General features: G+C 30.8%; 1 protein-coding gene across 2 annotated transcripts; it reads left to right on the top strand.

The window, feature by feature from the left end:
- The first annotated feature begins 10,761 nt into the window (after nt 1–10,761).
- On the top strand, nt 10,762–15,851 carry LOC145169309 (protein neprosin-like). Of its 2 annotated transcripts, none has more exons than XM_079087886.1 (7): nt 10,762–11,288; nt 11,430–11,516; nt 11,616–11,828; nt 13,135–13,299; nt 14,107–14,160; nt 14,239–14,385; nt 15,205–15,481. In XM_079087886.1, the coding sequence occupies exons 1-7, from the start codon at nt 10,980–10,982 to the stop codon at nt 15,334–15,336; spliced, it is 1,107 nt and encodes a 368-aa protein (XP_078944012.1). In that variant the 5' UTR covers nt 10,762–10,979; the 3' UTR covers nt 15,337–15,481. The 2 variants fall into 2 exon arrangements, with proteins under 2 accessions (XP_078944012.1, XP_078944011.1); XM_079087885.1 differs by having other exon boundaries at nt 10,766–11,288; nt 15,248–15,851.
- The last annotated feature ends 402 nt before the right edge of the window (nt 15,852–16,253 follow it).

Raw genomic sequence — 16,253 nt, 5'->3', positions numbered from 1 at the left:
GTTTTCAGAATCAAACATTTTTCCCTTATGACAGTTGAAAAGAACTTTGTAACCAGCATCGCAAATTTGACTGATGGAGATGAAGTTTCCTTTCATTCCTTCTACATAGAATACGTTCGTTGGCTCAATCGTCCTAAACTCAAAAGTTCCAACACCTGTTACAGCTCTTTCACTATTGTCATCGAAAGTCACCATTGGACCATCCTTCTTTGTAAAATTTGTTAGAAGTGACTTGTAACTGGTAAAATGCCTAGAACTTCCACTATCTGGGTACCAAGTTTGACCTAGATTTGGACTTGATTCAGTGTCAGCGTGAGAACCATCAGCGTCACATATGCCATCAGGGGAATCATTTACAAGAGCCATGAGACCCTTAACGTTTAGCGCCTTATCTTCAGATGTCTCCTCTTCATCCACCCATTCTTCATGATCCTCCTGTTTGGCAATAAAATCTTTTGGCAGAGAGATGTTTTCCTTCTTCATATGAGCCACTAGCTTCTTGTACAAAACTTCATAGTTCTCAGGACTCTGGGTTTTTATTTTTTCTCCTTGCAATCCCTGGCAAAATAGTCAGGGCTCCTATAATTAAAGCAATTACCTATGGTTTTCTTCTCTGAAGTGGATTTTTTTACTGAGTTGCTTCCCTTGAATTGATCTCTTCTAAAATTGTTTACTCTGCTTTCTTCATAGCGCTTGATGATAAGTGCAGCGCTGGCGACAAGCTCATCGGTGAGATCTTCATCAATTTGTTCACCCTGGTCTAAAATTTCTGAATCATTGATGGTATTCCTTGTTTCCTTTCAAGACATCAGTGAAACATATTTTTCCTTGCTCGAGTCCTTCATGATTTCCTTACAAAGAGCTTTGGTCTCTTCATAATTTTGCAGATTACCGAACAACAAATTCAGATCCATGAAATCGATCTTCTCACCGTTCTTAAGAACATCAGTGTGATGTTCCAGCTTTTCCCAAGAGAATCGAGAAACTTCAGAACCAACTGTGATGAGTGCTTAATGATTCCCAGCTTGCGCATTTCATTAACCAAACAATTAAAGCTATTGAAGGTTTAAGTAAGAGTCTCACCTTGTTGACCAAGTAAGTGCTCGTATCTTCGATTAAGATTATTGATGGTCGTAGCCTGGACTTCCACATTGCCTTCATAAGCTACAGTCAGCGTGTCCATCATCTATTGTGCTGATTCACAATTCTGTAGGAGATGATACACATGGTATGGAAGAGAGTTTCTAATAGCAGCCATGACTTTCACATCAAGACTGAGCAGTATTTTGTCATCGTCATCATAACTTGTTGCAGGCCTTTGCTTCAGAGGGCCAACAGGAGCGTTGTTTACCATGGGTTGGTATATAGGCACATGGGGACCCTTTTCAACGATATTTTTCATCTCATAGTCAATGGTTTCAAGAACCACCATGGCCTTGGTTTTCCACATGGCGAAGTTGTGTTCATTGAAGGGAGGAATTTTGTTGAGACCAACGGATTTGGAATTGCTTGAAATCGTTATGATAACTTGAGTGTATCACAAACCCGCTCTGATACCAATTTAAGGTTTGTATATGATCGGATACAGTTCAAGTATGAATAAGAAACGAAAAACTAATCTAAGTAAAATAATCAACAGAAGGTAAATAACACAGAAGTTCTCCAAATTGTTCCTTTCACCAAGAAAATAGGTTTTGTCTTCACCAAGAAGACGGGTTTGTCACAAAGACGATTACGACACCAAGACGTGTTAACATTAGGGTTTCACCCTAATGTTCAATATATACTAATCTATACAAGTATATCCCTTGATTGAAGGGATTATATCTAATCTATACTAAGAACTGATCTTATCTCAAAGATACCGAATTTGTGATCTATACTATACTTATCTATATCTTTAACTAATATACAAAGATTACACAAAATAACAATACTAAGTGTTGATGCTATTGAACTCGAGACGATGGCGTTGTTGACTTGTATAAGCTGACGCTGATAGATCAGTGTATCATGTGTTTGACTCTTCAGATCATATGGTGTGACCTTAAAGTTTCTGAAACAATTTTTAGTTTTTTTGTTGTTATTTTGTGTTTCATCTTTTGTTCTTCTCAGAGTTTAAATGTGTTATTGATGGTAAATCTTGGTTTAAAGTTAACTGTAGTTGTTATTATCAGTTCATAAATATGATAAAAGTCCTAAAATTTTACATTTTGCTGACATAAATTGATATGGCTTTAGGATGATGCGGCTAATTGGATCCACATGAACATGAAAGATTGTATCAAAGATATTTTTCAAAGTCTCTTCAACAGTGAAAATGAGAATGTTCTTCAGGTTATGATCATTATACTTTTTCTATGTTGATGTTTTCATATTGTTTTACATGTCACCTTTTTACTTAAAATAATATTTATGCATCTATTTTACATGATTCCTCTTTTATATAATTTAGGTTTTGAGTTAAAGTTTGCAATTATGGACACTAACTGGTATGGAAAACAAGAAGGAATCACAACTTTGAATGGTCTGTACATAACTTTATGGAGCAGTATGTTTAAGTTAAAGTGATTTCTTTGGCAACATCTTTAATGTTTTAGTTTTTATCCTTTAATTTTTAAATATTAGGGTTGTTATGAACTCAAGTAAGGTACATTGTTAGTTTTTACTAATATGTGAATTTGGATATGAAAGATGGTAGTTTGTATGTTTATGATTCATGTTATAAAGTTTTATGTTCCATTTTATAGAAATTTTCCATCTTATTGAAAGTTTATGGATTATGATGAATAATTTGGATCATGTTTTTGTCTATCTTACGGAAATTTCCCAACTTATAGAAATTGTCCATCTTATAGAAAGTTGTGTATTCCATCATCTTATGTTATTTTATAAAAAAAGCTTTATGGGTTATATAATTTTGGATCATATCATGCTCTAAAACTTACTTTATGATTCATGTCACATTTTTAATCATAGAAATTATATCATTATATGTCATAACTTTGGATCTTAAATGGTAGTTATTAATAGTTATCGTCATAATTTTGATGATCGGTCTTATATAAATTGGCCATCGTAATAAAAACGCTTTGAATCATACAAATTATTGATCATAGTTTAATAGACTTCTTGCAACATAAAAGTTTACCTCTTAATTAAATTTCAATTATTAATAGTTACTATACAAACCTTTATGATGCATATTATATGAATTGTCCAATAAATAATTAGAAAACGTTTGGATCATATTAAGTTATGGATCGTAGTCATGATTCAAAACCTTTTGATCATAATTTTTGGATCATAGACTTCTTGCAACATAAAAGTTTACCTCTTAAATAAATTTCAATTATTAATAGTTATGATGCAAACCTTTATGATGCATATTATATGAATTGTCCATCATAAACAATCATAAAATGTTTGGATCATATTAAGTTATGGATCGTAGTTATGATCCAAAACCTTTTTATTCCTCTTATATTTTGGATATATAAACACTACATACTTTTTGGATCATAAACATTTGTAAAGGATTTGAACCAAAAAGGTTATGATTCAAAAAGTTTATGATCCTTATTTTTTATCTGAAAACATTATGAATAATAAATATTGTGATTTTTAATCTCTTATGATTCAAAACTTGATTCAGTTGAAAATATTATCATCCTAATAATATGATATAAAATGATATGATACAAAATGAAATAATCCAAAATATTATAATTCAAATGTTATTATTCAAAAATGACGATTAACAATGTTATGATAAAAAAATATAACTTTACAAGATTTTAGCAACAATTATAAAATGATGAAAAAATCATATCACAAATAAAGATTTTAACATAAGATAATCTATTTTTATTGTAACACCCGTTCCAGGTACAAATTTAATCTTCAAATGACAATATTGTTTTGGGTGGCCACGACGTGGTAGAGCCTCACCACGACGTGACATTATCTTTTGGGCCGCGGGTTTTTGATGGACCACCACGGCGTGGCAATAGGTGCCACAGCGTGGTAGCCATTGTTGGAGAAAAACCCTATTTAAGCATCATTAACCCCCAAGACCTTTTACCCTCATCAGCCTTCACTGCCTACTCCGTTCCTTTCAAACCATAATCTCCATTGGTGGTGTTTTGAGCTCATTTTTGTGATTGGTTTCCATTATAGAGGGAAGGAAGCCATTGGAAAGCAAGAACAGAGCTTTAAGCTTTGTAGATTTAAGTTGTACACTTCTTGAGCAACCTACAAGAGGTATAAATTCCTGAACTTGATGATTATCTTTCTAGATCTTGATAATGTTAGAAGGTATGTACTTTTAATCCCATATTTTTGGTCTATATGAGTATGGGTTACTCAAGACCAAATGAGTTGCCTTTTTGGACGTTTTGGGGTGTTTAGAGTTATAAAAATAGAATCTTGACCCTTTCCTTTCCTCCATGCATGAATTTGGTAACTTGTAGCATTGTGAAATGTTAGAGTTTAGCCATGAAAAGTCATAAAGTTGGAAACTTTATGACTTAGAATGTCATTTGGGATCAAAACTGAGTTTTTGACGAAAGGACTTTAGGGATTAGGAGGTTAATGTTTAAGCATGTTGAGTTTTTGCTCTTTTTGAACTTAAATTTTAGATCCTTACTCATTGGACGGACTTAAGGGATAAAGTTGGAAATTTATCTATCTATACCCCATAATAGACCAAATTTGGGCTTTGGATCCCCTAAGATCGAATAAATCGACTTATCCCATTAAGATGTTCGGGAACAGTGACCACGACGTGGTTTGGACCACCATGGCGTGGCGACTGGGCTAAGGTCCGTCTGTTTTGGCTTTTTGTGGCCACGTCGTGGCCAAGGAAGGCCACGACGTGGCGGTCAGCTGTAGGTTAACTTTTGACTTTGACCATTGACCAGTTTTGACCAAGTTGACCAAAGGGTATTTTAGGTATTTTGAGTTGTATTTGAGATTGGTCACTATATGATGAATAGGTGATGAGTAGATCCGGTATTCAGAGCAGATATTTATTCAACTGTCGTTCAGACTGAGAGGTGAGTTTTCCTCACTAAACTTATGGGTCGAAGGCACCAAGGTCGTCCCATTAGATAGATATCCCGATATATCCTAACTGATGACATGCTGAGTATGTGGTAGATCTGTATGGTTATAGGATGGTCGTTGATATGCATTAGACTGGTAGATTTGTAGGACTACCTGTGATTTTTGGTTGTATGCTTATATGTCTGTTGAATATGTTGTTATCTATTATATGTCGACATGTTATATTGGGGTTGATACTACTGCTTTGTGATGTCAGTCAACAGACCGGGGCAATCCAAATGGGAGGTTGTGGGCCAGGGTATTCCAACCGGGAGGTTGTGGACCAGGGTAATCCAACCAGGAGGTTGTGGACCCAATACGTGATATGCAAGGCAATCCAACCGGGAGGTTGTGGGCCAGGATAATCCAACTGGGAGGTTGTGGACCCAACATGCTTATTTATATATGTTATGTGTTGTGTGGTGGTATTTTGGGGGAACTCACTAAGTTTTGGCTTACAGATTATGTTTATTGTTTCAGGTACTTCTAACGATCGTGAGAAAGCGAAGACGTGATCGTGCATACCTTACTGTTTTATGACATCAGATCTTGGGATACTCTGATTTTGAATAATACTTTTAAAACAATGGTTTTTGTAAATAATTTATGGATGACATGGGTTGTTTTGAAAATTTAAAATTTTTATGATCTTTTTTGAGATGTTACATTTATGTTGTATTCTATGATGTTACAAACAAAATTGCAGGTCCAGAAGCTATATGTTATTTTCTCATGTTACAGCTAAAGTAAAAAAAAATTACACCTTCTAGTTTATAATAAAATCATAAACAATTTATATATATATATATATATATATATATATATATATATATATATATATATATATATATAGGTTACAGAATATGTGGCTGTCATGTATGTAAGCTTATATATAAAAGCCTCCAAAATACATTGTTTTAATTTGGATATATCCAAACGAATCATGATACGATGGTTAGTATTCTTCGTACACACATTAGCCTTACTAAATTCATCGAATCTATGTTATTTTTTTAATGTGTTTATGAACCTAAAACATTGAAATCAATGACCGTTTACGAAAGCCAACTAATTTTTAAAAGTAAAATAATAGAATATGAGTAAAAAAAACATATAGATAATTCGATCAATGTTTTCACAAATTCATTGGTTATAGTTTTTCAATTAAATGACAAAATATTTTGAGTTGTAATCTTTAATAAGTATTGCTTTTTTTTATTATTTTCAATAGAAACTTCCATAGATTTTTGTTACAAAAAACTATATGATTGAACTCTTTTATTACATAATTTAATTTATTTCAGTTGTAATTTATTAAACCAAAATTTAGAGAAAATGAAATTGGATTTATTTTGCTTAAAACTACATCATTTAAAAGGTTCTATACCTAAGTTTAGGTATATAACAGTCACATATTCATTTATATATATATATATATATATATATATATATATATATATATATATATATATATATATATATGGAAAACAAAAAAACCCTAAAAAAATCCCAAAAATCATAAAAATGTTTTAAAAAAATACCTAGAGATCACAAAACTTTTTTTGACATTTTTTATGAAAAAATCGCAGGTTTTTAAAGAAATTCGCTGAAAAAAAATTTGATTACAAAAAAAAAAAAGTTTTGATTTTTTATTTTTTTTTCAGCGAATTTTAATTAAAAACTGCGATTTTTTATAAAAAAAAATTCAAAAAAAAGTTTTGTGATCTCTAATTATTATTTTTTTTTTTTATGATTTTTAGGGTTTTTTTTAGGGTTTTTTGTTTTCCATAGAACCTAAACCTATATATATATATATATATATATATATATATATATATATATATATATATATATATATATATATATATATTATGTGACATAATATTAATTGTGTAGTATGAAATTCATCAATGTGTAACGAAAAATAAACTATCTAACAAAACGTTGAACATAAAGTACGTATAGTCATATAATATTTAAAAAAAACATAAGCAAAAGTAAGTCACAATGTAATTACGAATTCATTTTCACCCATCAATTGGACCCAAACAGTAAATGTGGAGAAGTGTACTAGCATGCCACATATGTAAAAGGCGAGAGATCATTGATCCATAATGGGTTAATGACCTAGAAAGGTAACGAACTTTGGTCTTTGTCCACATTTAGGTAACCATGTTTTTTTCGTTCACATTTAACCATGAAACTTGGTTGACCCGTTCAAAATAGGGTAATATGACCTGTAATTAGCGGTAACATTACCCTATTATGAACAGGTCAAACAAGTTTACCGGTCAAATGTGTACGAAAAAAACATGGTTACCTAAATATGGACAAAAACCAAAGTTCCTTACCTATTTTGGTAATATTGAGTTCTTTATGTTAACTGCAAGTAGTCATAAGATCCATTGATGTGAAATGAAATTGGGTTGTCCGGTCTTGTGTATGAGGAGATGGTTAAGTCTTGGGTCAACCCAGTTTAGGCCCAGCTAGTTAGGGGTTAGGTTGTATACGCTTAAGGGGTTAAGTTGTATGTGTTTTAAAGATCGAACAACACAGCTTAGCCCATGACTAGCCGGGACTAAACTGGGTTAGACCAAGCCTAACCTAATTGTTCATTGACTGTTGGAGCCTGATCCCAGGGCACACAGTCCCTAAGACGATTCTTATCTAGTATTACCAAAACGGGTAAGAAACTTTGGTTTTTGTCCGTATTTAGGTAACCATGTTTTTTTCGTACGCATTTGACCAATAAACTTGTTTAACTTGTTCATAATAGGGTAATATTATCGTAATTACCGGTCATATTACCCTATTTTGAACAGGTCAAACAAGTTCAATGGTCAAATGTGAACGAAAAAACATGGTTATCTAAATATGGACAAAGACAAAAGTTTGTTACCTTTCTAGGTCATTAACCCATCGATAATTGGCGCCATAACTTTGGCCCAAGCGATAACTTGAAAATTATACGTTTTATGAAATGATTGGCTGAAAATTGTCTTTATGGTTCTTACTAATTTTTTTATTTCTATCGGATCCGGACCATATATATATATATATATATATATATATATATATATATATATATATATATATATATATATATATATATATATATATATATATATATATATATATATATATATATCATTTAATGTAATAAAGTTATTATTTTATGTATATTTTTTATTATAAATAAACTTTATATAAAATGATAAAAAATTTATAAATATATATAAATTTGACACTTTAAGTAGCCGGAAATATATTGGTTTGATTAGTAAAATGATAAACATATTTTGTGCATTTTTTTTCAACAATTTTATGACAGTAGGTTGGAACAAGGTTTTGGGGACCATTGAAAACATGAAGAGTTCCTAGATTTGCACATTTTGTTTTGAATATGTCTGGCTTTAGACACCTTACAACCAAAACAACCTCAGCTTTTGTAAGACATGATTAGAAGAAAAAGAAACATTTGACCGTGTTTTGATTGTTACAACACATCAATAATTGTTTCAAACTCAAACATGTGTTAACAAACTCCATGTATTATTTTTACCTCATATCCCTCATCATAATTCAGTAATTTATCAAATTTTGTTACAAAATGTCAGTTGTATAAGAGACAAAAAGAAGTGATGAAGTCATGTGAAAAGTTAGTAGATGTTATCGACCTTTTTTTTAAGTAACATATTTACATATTTCCCAAAAGTTTAGTCAATACGTGAATTCAATCCCTGGTCGGCTCGTCCTATATTCCCAACTCCACTATTGATAATAAGTCATATTCGAAAAGGTATAAATGTTTTAGATCCATTCTTTTTCGTGTCTATGGAGGATGATTTCATGGACAATAATCAAAGCATGAGATTTAGGTTTATAATATTTATTTTATCTTGAGAGAATATAAAACAATTGGTATATTCTTAAATTACTTAACATTTAATATTTTCATACCACCTTCTATAGTATGAGAACGATTGTAATGCCCAACGGTGTGCTGAGTGAAAGCTTCCCCTATCCTGGAACACCATATCGTGGGTGAGGGAAAAAAATGAGGGGAGTCTATTCCTCACTCTCTCTTCTCGTGTGATTGATCATTTTTTTCAGCTTTTTTAATATTTATTAAATTATATAATTACTAAAAAATTACAAAAAAATATATCAAAATTTATGGTTTTTAATTCCCTACAAAACGAGTATAATATTTGTAGGAAATATATATTTAAAAAAAAAGTGAAAGATTTGTCCCATACACCCTGGGTTTTGGTGAGGGAAGAAAAATAAGGGAAAAACTGACGTGACAGGCATAACGTGAAGGACCCTTCTCACACACACCTTCGGGTCTAATTGACAATCCAACTATTGTCCTTGTATTCTTTACTACTTGATAAAATTCAGTCATTTCAAAAAAAAAAAAATAGAACAAAATAAAATAAAATACCCAAAATTTTAAATAACTTAATTAAAAAACCCCTTAAATTTTTTTTTTGAACAGCTAACACACACGCTCTAAATACGATGTAACTATGTTCTTATTTTTGTCACTGGTGTTGCATTAACTAAAGGTTCCCGTGTAACAGTTCCTAATAAATAAATTAATAAATAACCAAAGGTTTAATTGCCAATTTTTGGTTGGCTTATTTAATGTAATTAAAAATATTTATTTCCTAGAAAATCTATAAAAAAAAATTGACGTTCTATTAATCTTGGGATGTAATGTTATGTGAAATTGTTTCAAAAAGAAAAAGACTAACGAAAAGAACATATGGGTAGAGTTGTAAACGAACCGAACGAACACGAACGGAGCTTGTTCATGTTCGTTCGTTTAAGTTAGCCGAACAAATAAACGAACACGAACGGATAAACGAACGAGTTTCCTTGTTTATGTTCGTTCGTTTAACAATTTATATTGTTCATGTTCGTTCGTTTATGTTCGTGAACATGCTAAACGAACATAAACAAACGAACATAAATGAACAAAGATAAAAAAAACATAATTGAAGATATATGAACATAAATGAACATATAATACACTAATGTAATCAAATACAATTAAGCATATGTGAACATAAAATGAACTTGTATGAACGAACGTAAACGAAAAACATAAACGAACGTTCACGAACATAATTGAACGAACGAGACCATTGTTCATGTTCGTTCGTTTAACTAAACGAACGATAATTTGTGTTCATGTTCGTTCGTTTATTAAATAAACGAACTTCTCGTCGAACGGTTCACGAACAGTTCGTTGAACGTTCAGTTCGTTTACAGCCCTACATATGGGGAAGTGCTAAAGAGAATTAACAGAAAAATCAGTTTACGTTATGCTTTTTTAATTCAAATAAACTAAAATTTTTGTTTGTTTTTTTTTTCTGCAAAAAAATAGAATATGAGTTTACAAAAGAAAAAAAAATGAATAAAGTGGTACTTTTTATTAACATAAATTACATAAATATATTTGTTAAAAATATTAGAAAAAAGCTGATAGCCATTCTTTGCAATGAACGATCGTGATATCCAACTTTAATTGATTACGTTTATATAATTTAAATCAGACTTTAACTCAAATACGATTTTTTTGTTACAAAAGATTGACATAACTCATAACCAAAAACTTATAAGTGGTGGAATCAAACACAAAACTTGTTTCCATGTGGAAATATTTAAGTCCATTAAGATTTTCTAAAAGCATAACTTGTATACCTATTTAGTATTTATGCCTTAAGTTCTTGTTGTCAGAGCAAAGTATACAAATAGTAGAAAATAGAACACTTCTAGAGAGAGAAACAGAAGCAACTTCTACTGACATTTTTGTTTCCATTTCAAGTTTTAAAAAATGGCGAATGAGTGAGTGAATTTCACAGATGGGTATTGAGAGAAGAGAGGAAGCTCGTTTCTGTTTTTGTCTTTTTTGTCTTCGTTTTGATCACATAAGAAGAAGAAGAAGACGACAACAGCGAACAGTGATTGCATCTTCATGTTTTAAAATCCCTCCAATCATTTCGGTTTTTGTTTTCATGCTCCTGATGTTTTCCCCTGTTTTTCCGGCGACCTCTGCTAAAAAACTCCGGCGAGACCACCATGTTTTCCGGCCACAGGAAGAAACCAATAAGATGAAGCTGGTTAAAGCTCATCTCATGAAGATTAACAAACCTTTTGTCAAGTCAATTCAGGTACTGCTTTTTTGAATGAAATTAAAAAAGAAAAAGAAAATATAACTTTTTCTTTCATTAATACATTCATATATTACATATATATCAAATACCCATTGGATAAATTCGAATAAATTTCAATTTTTTTTTCTTTTGGAACAGAGCCCAGATGGTGATACGATAGATTGTGTTTTGAGACATCATCAGCCAGCTTTCGATCATCCTAAATTGAAAGGAACGAAGCCATTGGTGGGTTTATATTATCTTTTGGATTAATATCAGATACAATAAGTATAAGTATTGCTTCTCTTTTTTATTAAAGATTTGTTTTTGAATATGTTTATATAGGATCCACCTGAGAGACCAGATGGGCATGATGAAGGAGAAATAAGCTCTGAAAATCATCAGCTATGGAGTTTATCAGGTGAATCATGCCCAGAAGGAACAATTCCTATCAGAAGAACAAGTGAGCAAGACATTTTAAGAGCAAATTCTGTTAAGAAATTCGGTCGAAAAATTGCAAGACCAGTTAGAAGAGACACTTCTAGCTATGGACATGAGGTTAGTTCTCAAAAAAATAAAAATAAATAAATAAATAAAGAATAAAAAATAAAAACTCATAGTGTTATTGTCAAGCCTCGAACCTGAATCAGTTTGTTTTATCTCAAACCCCAAACATTTATCCATAATCGAAGCTATGTCCGATAAGAAGAGTCAAATTGGATTGGTAGGGCTAATTGGTGAAATGGATAATAAATATTTAGGGGAGGTCAAACTGGATCGGTAGGGTTGGGTTGGAGTATAAAGCCTTTTCTTTTCTATTTTCCTTCGGTTCATATATAATTAGTGTAATTTTTATAAGTATAAAGTATATTACTATTAGAACAAAATGTTAAATTTATAATGGAAACAATTTTAAAAAGATTGTAAGTATTTAAATTTATGTATTTTATTCAAAACATAATCCAAATTAAAATATTCCATGTGTAAGAATTTACATATCAAGAAGCATCTCCAACCCCATACTAAAACTTCACTTTTACGTTAAACTTTTAAAAACCAACATTAGGTTTACATAAAATATGTTGTTGGTATACAATATTATATTATTCATTAACAGTAAATGTAATATTAAAATTCCAGCAATACAAATTGGTCCTTTTAACTTTGACCTTATTCATTTTTAGTTTAGTTCTATTATTATATTTAATAATTTAAAATACAAAATTGATATATATTGCAATCTTAGTAATATAAATAGTAATATAATACAAACACACAAGTGGCATATATGTGTCGAGTTTGTAAAAACCCAATAAATATAGGGGTTGTTTTTGGAAAAGTATAAAGTTGGATAAAATATATTTTTTGTTGTTAGATATAATATAATGGGTTGGAAAGATTTACCCTTTGAGAATATCACTTACATTATTTTTATGAATTTTGGTGTTAATGGTTGAGAAGTGCCATTTTAAGTATATGAAGATTTTCATGGTTTTGCCATCATTTCAGAGATTTCTACTGAAGGATGGTTAATTAATTGTAATACAATGGTACTACTTTGATACTGACATGGAGGTGACAAAACTATTATTTTCTAGTTGTCATCAAATTATAGCATTAAAACAAGTAATACCCAAAGGCTAAAGTCACCTCTCTCTTCATTTATACAAGTTATTTCTATTTTATGATTATTAAAAGGTATTCTACAATATTGTCTCATTTGGCATGAACGTGATCCTTGGGTTTTATACTAAGTATCTATGTCCAATACACATACATCAAACACAGTACAAATATTAAATTCTCTTTATGAATTATGATTTAATTGTTGAAAATTGGGATTAATAAAGTTGAAAAATGGCAGCATGCAGTTGGATATGTAAGTGGGAATAAATACTTTGGAGCAAAAGCAAGCATAAATGTGTGGGCTCCAAAGGTGACCAATAGATATGAATTCAGTCTATCACAAATGTGGCTTATTTCGGGTTCCTTTGGTCATGATCTCAACACCATTGAAGCCGGTTGGCAGGTATTTTCATTTACACCCCCTTCTCTTTTACTTTCATTCATTTTCACCCCTTCGATTATCCACCATTTAATATATATGACCTTTTGGTTTAATAAAAAATCGAAGGAAATTCAGGTAGGCATTTATTCATAATGATGGTGTTTTCACTTTTTCTTTACGATTTTAGCCTTACTTTGTTTAACTTTAAAGTTTAAATGGATGGAGCAGAACTGTAAAAAGAGATTTTGAAATGATATGTGCAGTATGAGGTCCATTAAATATGTACCTGCAAAGCGTTTTTCACACTTTATGTAAAGAAAATGTAGAAAAGTCATTAAATGCATTTTTTAGTCAAATCTGTTATACATGTCATGATGCTACATATCAAATATTCTATTAAAGTCTCTCTTTTTTTTTTGTATAAATTATCATTCTAAAAGTTCTATCCTGTGTACTTAAAGACTAGAAAAGATAAACATCGAGTGTTCTTCAAGAAGTATATATATATATATATATATATATATATATATATATATATATATATATATATATATATATATATATATATATATATATATTTTATGATAACAGTTTACTAAGACTTCATATTGTCAAATCTGAAGTAGTAAACCAAGAACTATTTGTACTTCATGCAGTAAAAATAGTACAAATAGATGTTTCTTAATGCCATTTAAAGCTGATTTAAGTCACTAAAGTCCTCAACTACCTTCCCATCAAATTGAATTTATTGTTTTACCAAATATCTATTAAATTTATGAAATTGAATTTATTATTTTACCAAATTTCTATTAAATTTCTTTTCAACAGGTAAGCCCAGAGCTGTATGGGGACAACCGCCCTCGATTCTTTACTTATTGGACTGTAAGTTGTACAATTATGTGTATTTTTAAATAAATTATTATCTTTAAAATAATATATAATATTAACTTAAAATTACAGAACGATGCATATCAAACAACGGGATGTTACAACTTGCTATGTTCAGGATTCGTACAAACAAATAGTAGGGTTGCGATTGGAGCTGCTATATCTCCATTGTCTGTATACAATGGTGGACAATTTGATATCAGTTTGATGATTTGGAAGGTAAATTCTTTAAACCGTTGTACACTATAAAAATGAGTTTTAAAACAAGTTTATATAATCAGAATATATAAAAATACATAATAGTCATTTGGGTTTTCAGGGGTAAAAGTGTCATAATGCATGTCCAGTTTTCTTGCATAAAATTTTGAATCAAGAACAAAGCTGTTTATTAGCTTATACAGTATCACAAGAAAGATTAAGAAAAAAAAAATATTCGGATTACCTTATATGGTGTCAAATTATAATAACTTGATAAGTTGTTTTGAAGGATCTCTTTGACATACATAAGTTTGCTTATTTTTTGAGTTTATTATAATTTAATGTTATTTGATACCATTAAAATAGTTTGTAGACTAGTTTTTTAATAAACTATTTTGAAATGGCTTATCGATGTGCTGAATTACTAAAAACTAACTTTTCAGCTTAGCTCGCCGAACACATGATAAGCCGACTTACAAGCTAAAAACTAATTTTTCAGCTTAGCTCACCAAACACAGCCTTAGTGTTTGGAAAACCACTCTCAAAAAATAAGAGTGGATAAATTATTATGCATGTCATTGTTATTTTTTATTGTCTTATCGAAATCAGAAAAAAAATATATGTAAAAATGTATTGCTGAATCTCACATTTTCTTTGGTTTAACAGTGATATAAATTACATGAATTTTCCCCAAAATCAATCAAATCACCTAACATAAATTATCAATAACAACTAGAATTACCTATATGTCCTCTCTTCTAAATTGTTGGTCTTATTGTCTTTTTAGTCAAATTGACTTATTTACATTACTTAATTAATTAATTTGATCAAAATTTGAAGGGAAAAGAACAAAAAATATCAACTTATTCAAGGTATTATACAGGATCCAAAGCATGGCAATTGGTGGTTGGAATTCGGATCCGGTACCTTGGTCGGGTATTGGCCCGCTTCTTTATTCAGTCACCTCCGTGATCACGCAAGCATGATTCAATTTGGGGGAGAAATTGTAAATAGTCGGTCTTGGGGTTCTCACACATCGACCCAAATGGGAAGCGGGCATTTTTCGGGTCAAGGATTCGGTAAAGCATCTTATATCAGGAATATGCAAGTGGTTGACTGGGGCAACAGTTTAATTCCTTTGTCCAACTTTAAAATATTAGCTGATCATCCGAACTGTTACGATATTAAAGGTGGGACAAACAGGGTGTGGGGTAACTATATCTACTACGGTGGACCCGGTAAGAATCCTAGGTGTCCGTGAAATAGACATGACATTCTAGTATCGAGTATAAGTATACCAAAGATTGAAAAAGTTTTGAGATTTTTTTTTCGCTTTAGTTTTCCTTATGAGGTTTCAAGATTTTTCCATGATGTGTGGGTATTTTGTTTTTCTAACACATAGGATTGTAATCAGAACATTATGTAAAGTTATAGTTTTGAGTTCTAAAATTTGATATAATCTTGGGTTGAGTGCATTCTGGATTTTATTTTTCACGTGTATGAAATTTATGTCGAAATATTTGGATAGTTTAGTGCCAAGTTTTAAGTTATTCAAGTTTCTAATCCTTCTTGTAAAAACATGACGAGGTTATGCGTAATGTTCTTATAGCTCGGGGATGCATATTGTATCACCGAAGTTAAGTCAATATGATGCTCAATAATCAAAGAGAAAATGAGATTGAACATTATGATAGAATATGAAAGAATATGTTTATTTATCAAATGAGAATGATATAGAATATTCCCTATATAATGTGATTCCATCATGTTGTTTTATTACATTAGAACTGATTCTTTAACGCTATGTGTTATACTCATCTTTCATCATTCTATATTACGTCAATGCTACGGTCTCTTCCTTAATTTTTCACTCTATCTTTCATCTTTGA

This window comes from Lactuca virosa, chromosome 4, assembly GCF_052849685.1.
Source record: "Lactuca virosa cultivar CGN04683 chromosome 4, Lactuca_virosa_CGN04683_v6, whole genome shotgun sequence".
Lineage (NCBI taxonomy): Eukaryota > Viridiplantae > Streptophyta > Magnoliopsida > Asterales > Asteraceae > Lactuca > Lactuca virosa.
Note: the sequence above shows the minus strand (reverse complement) of the source record. Positions and strands in the feature narration are given on the sequence as shown.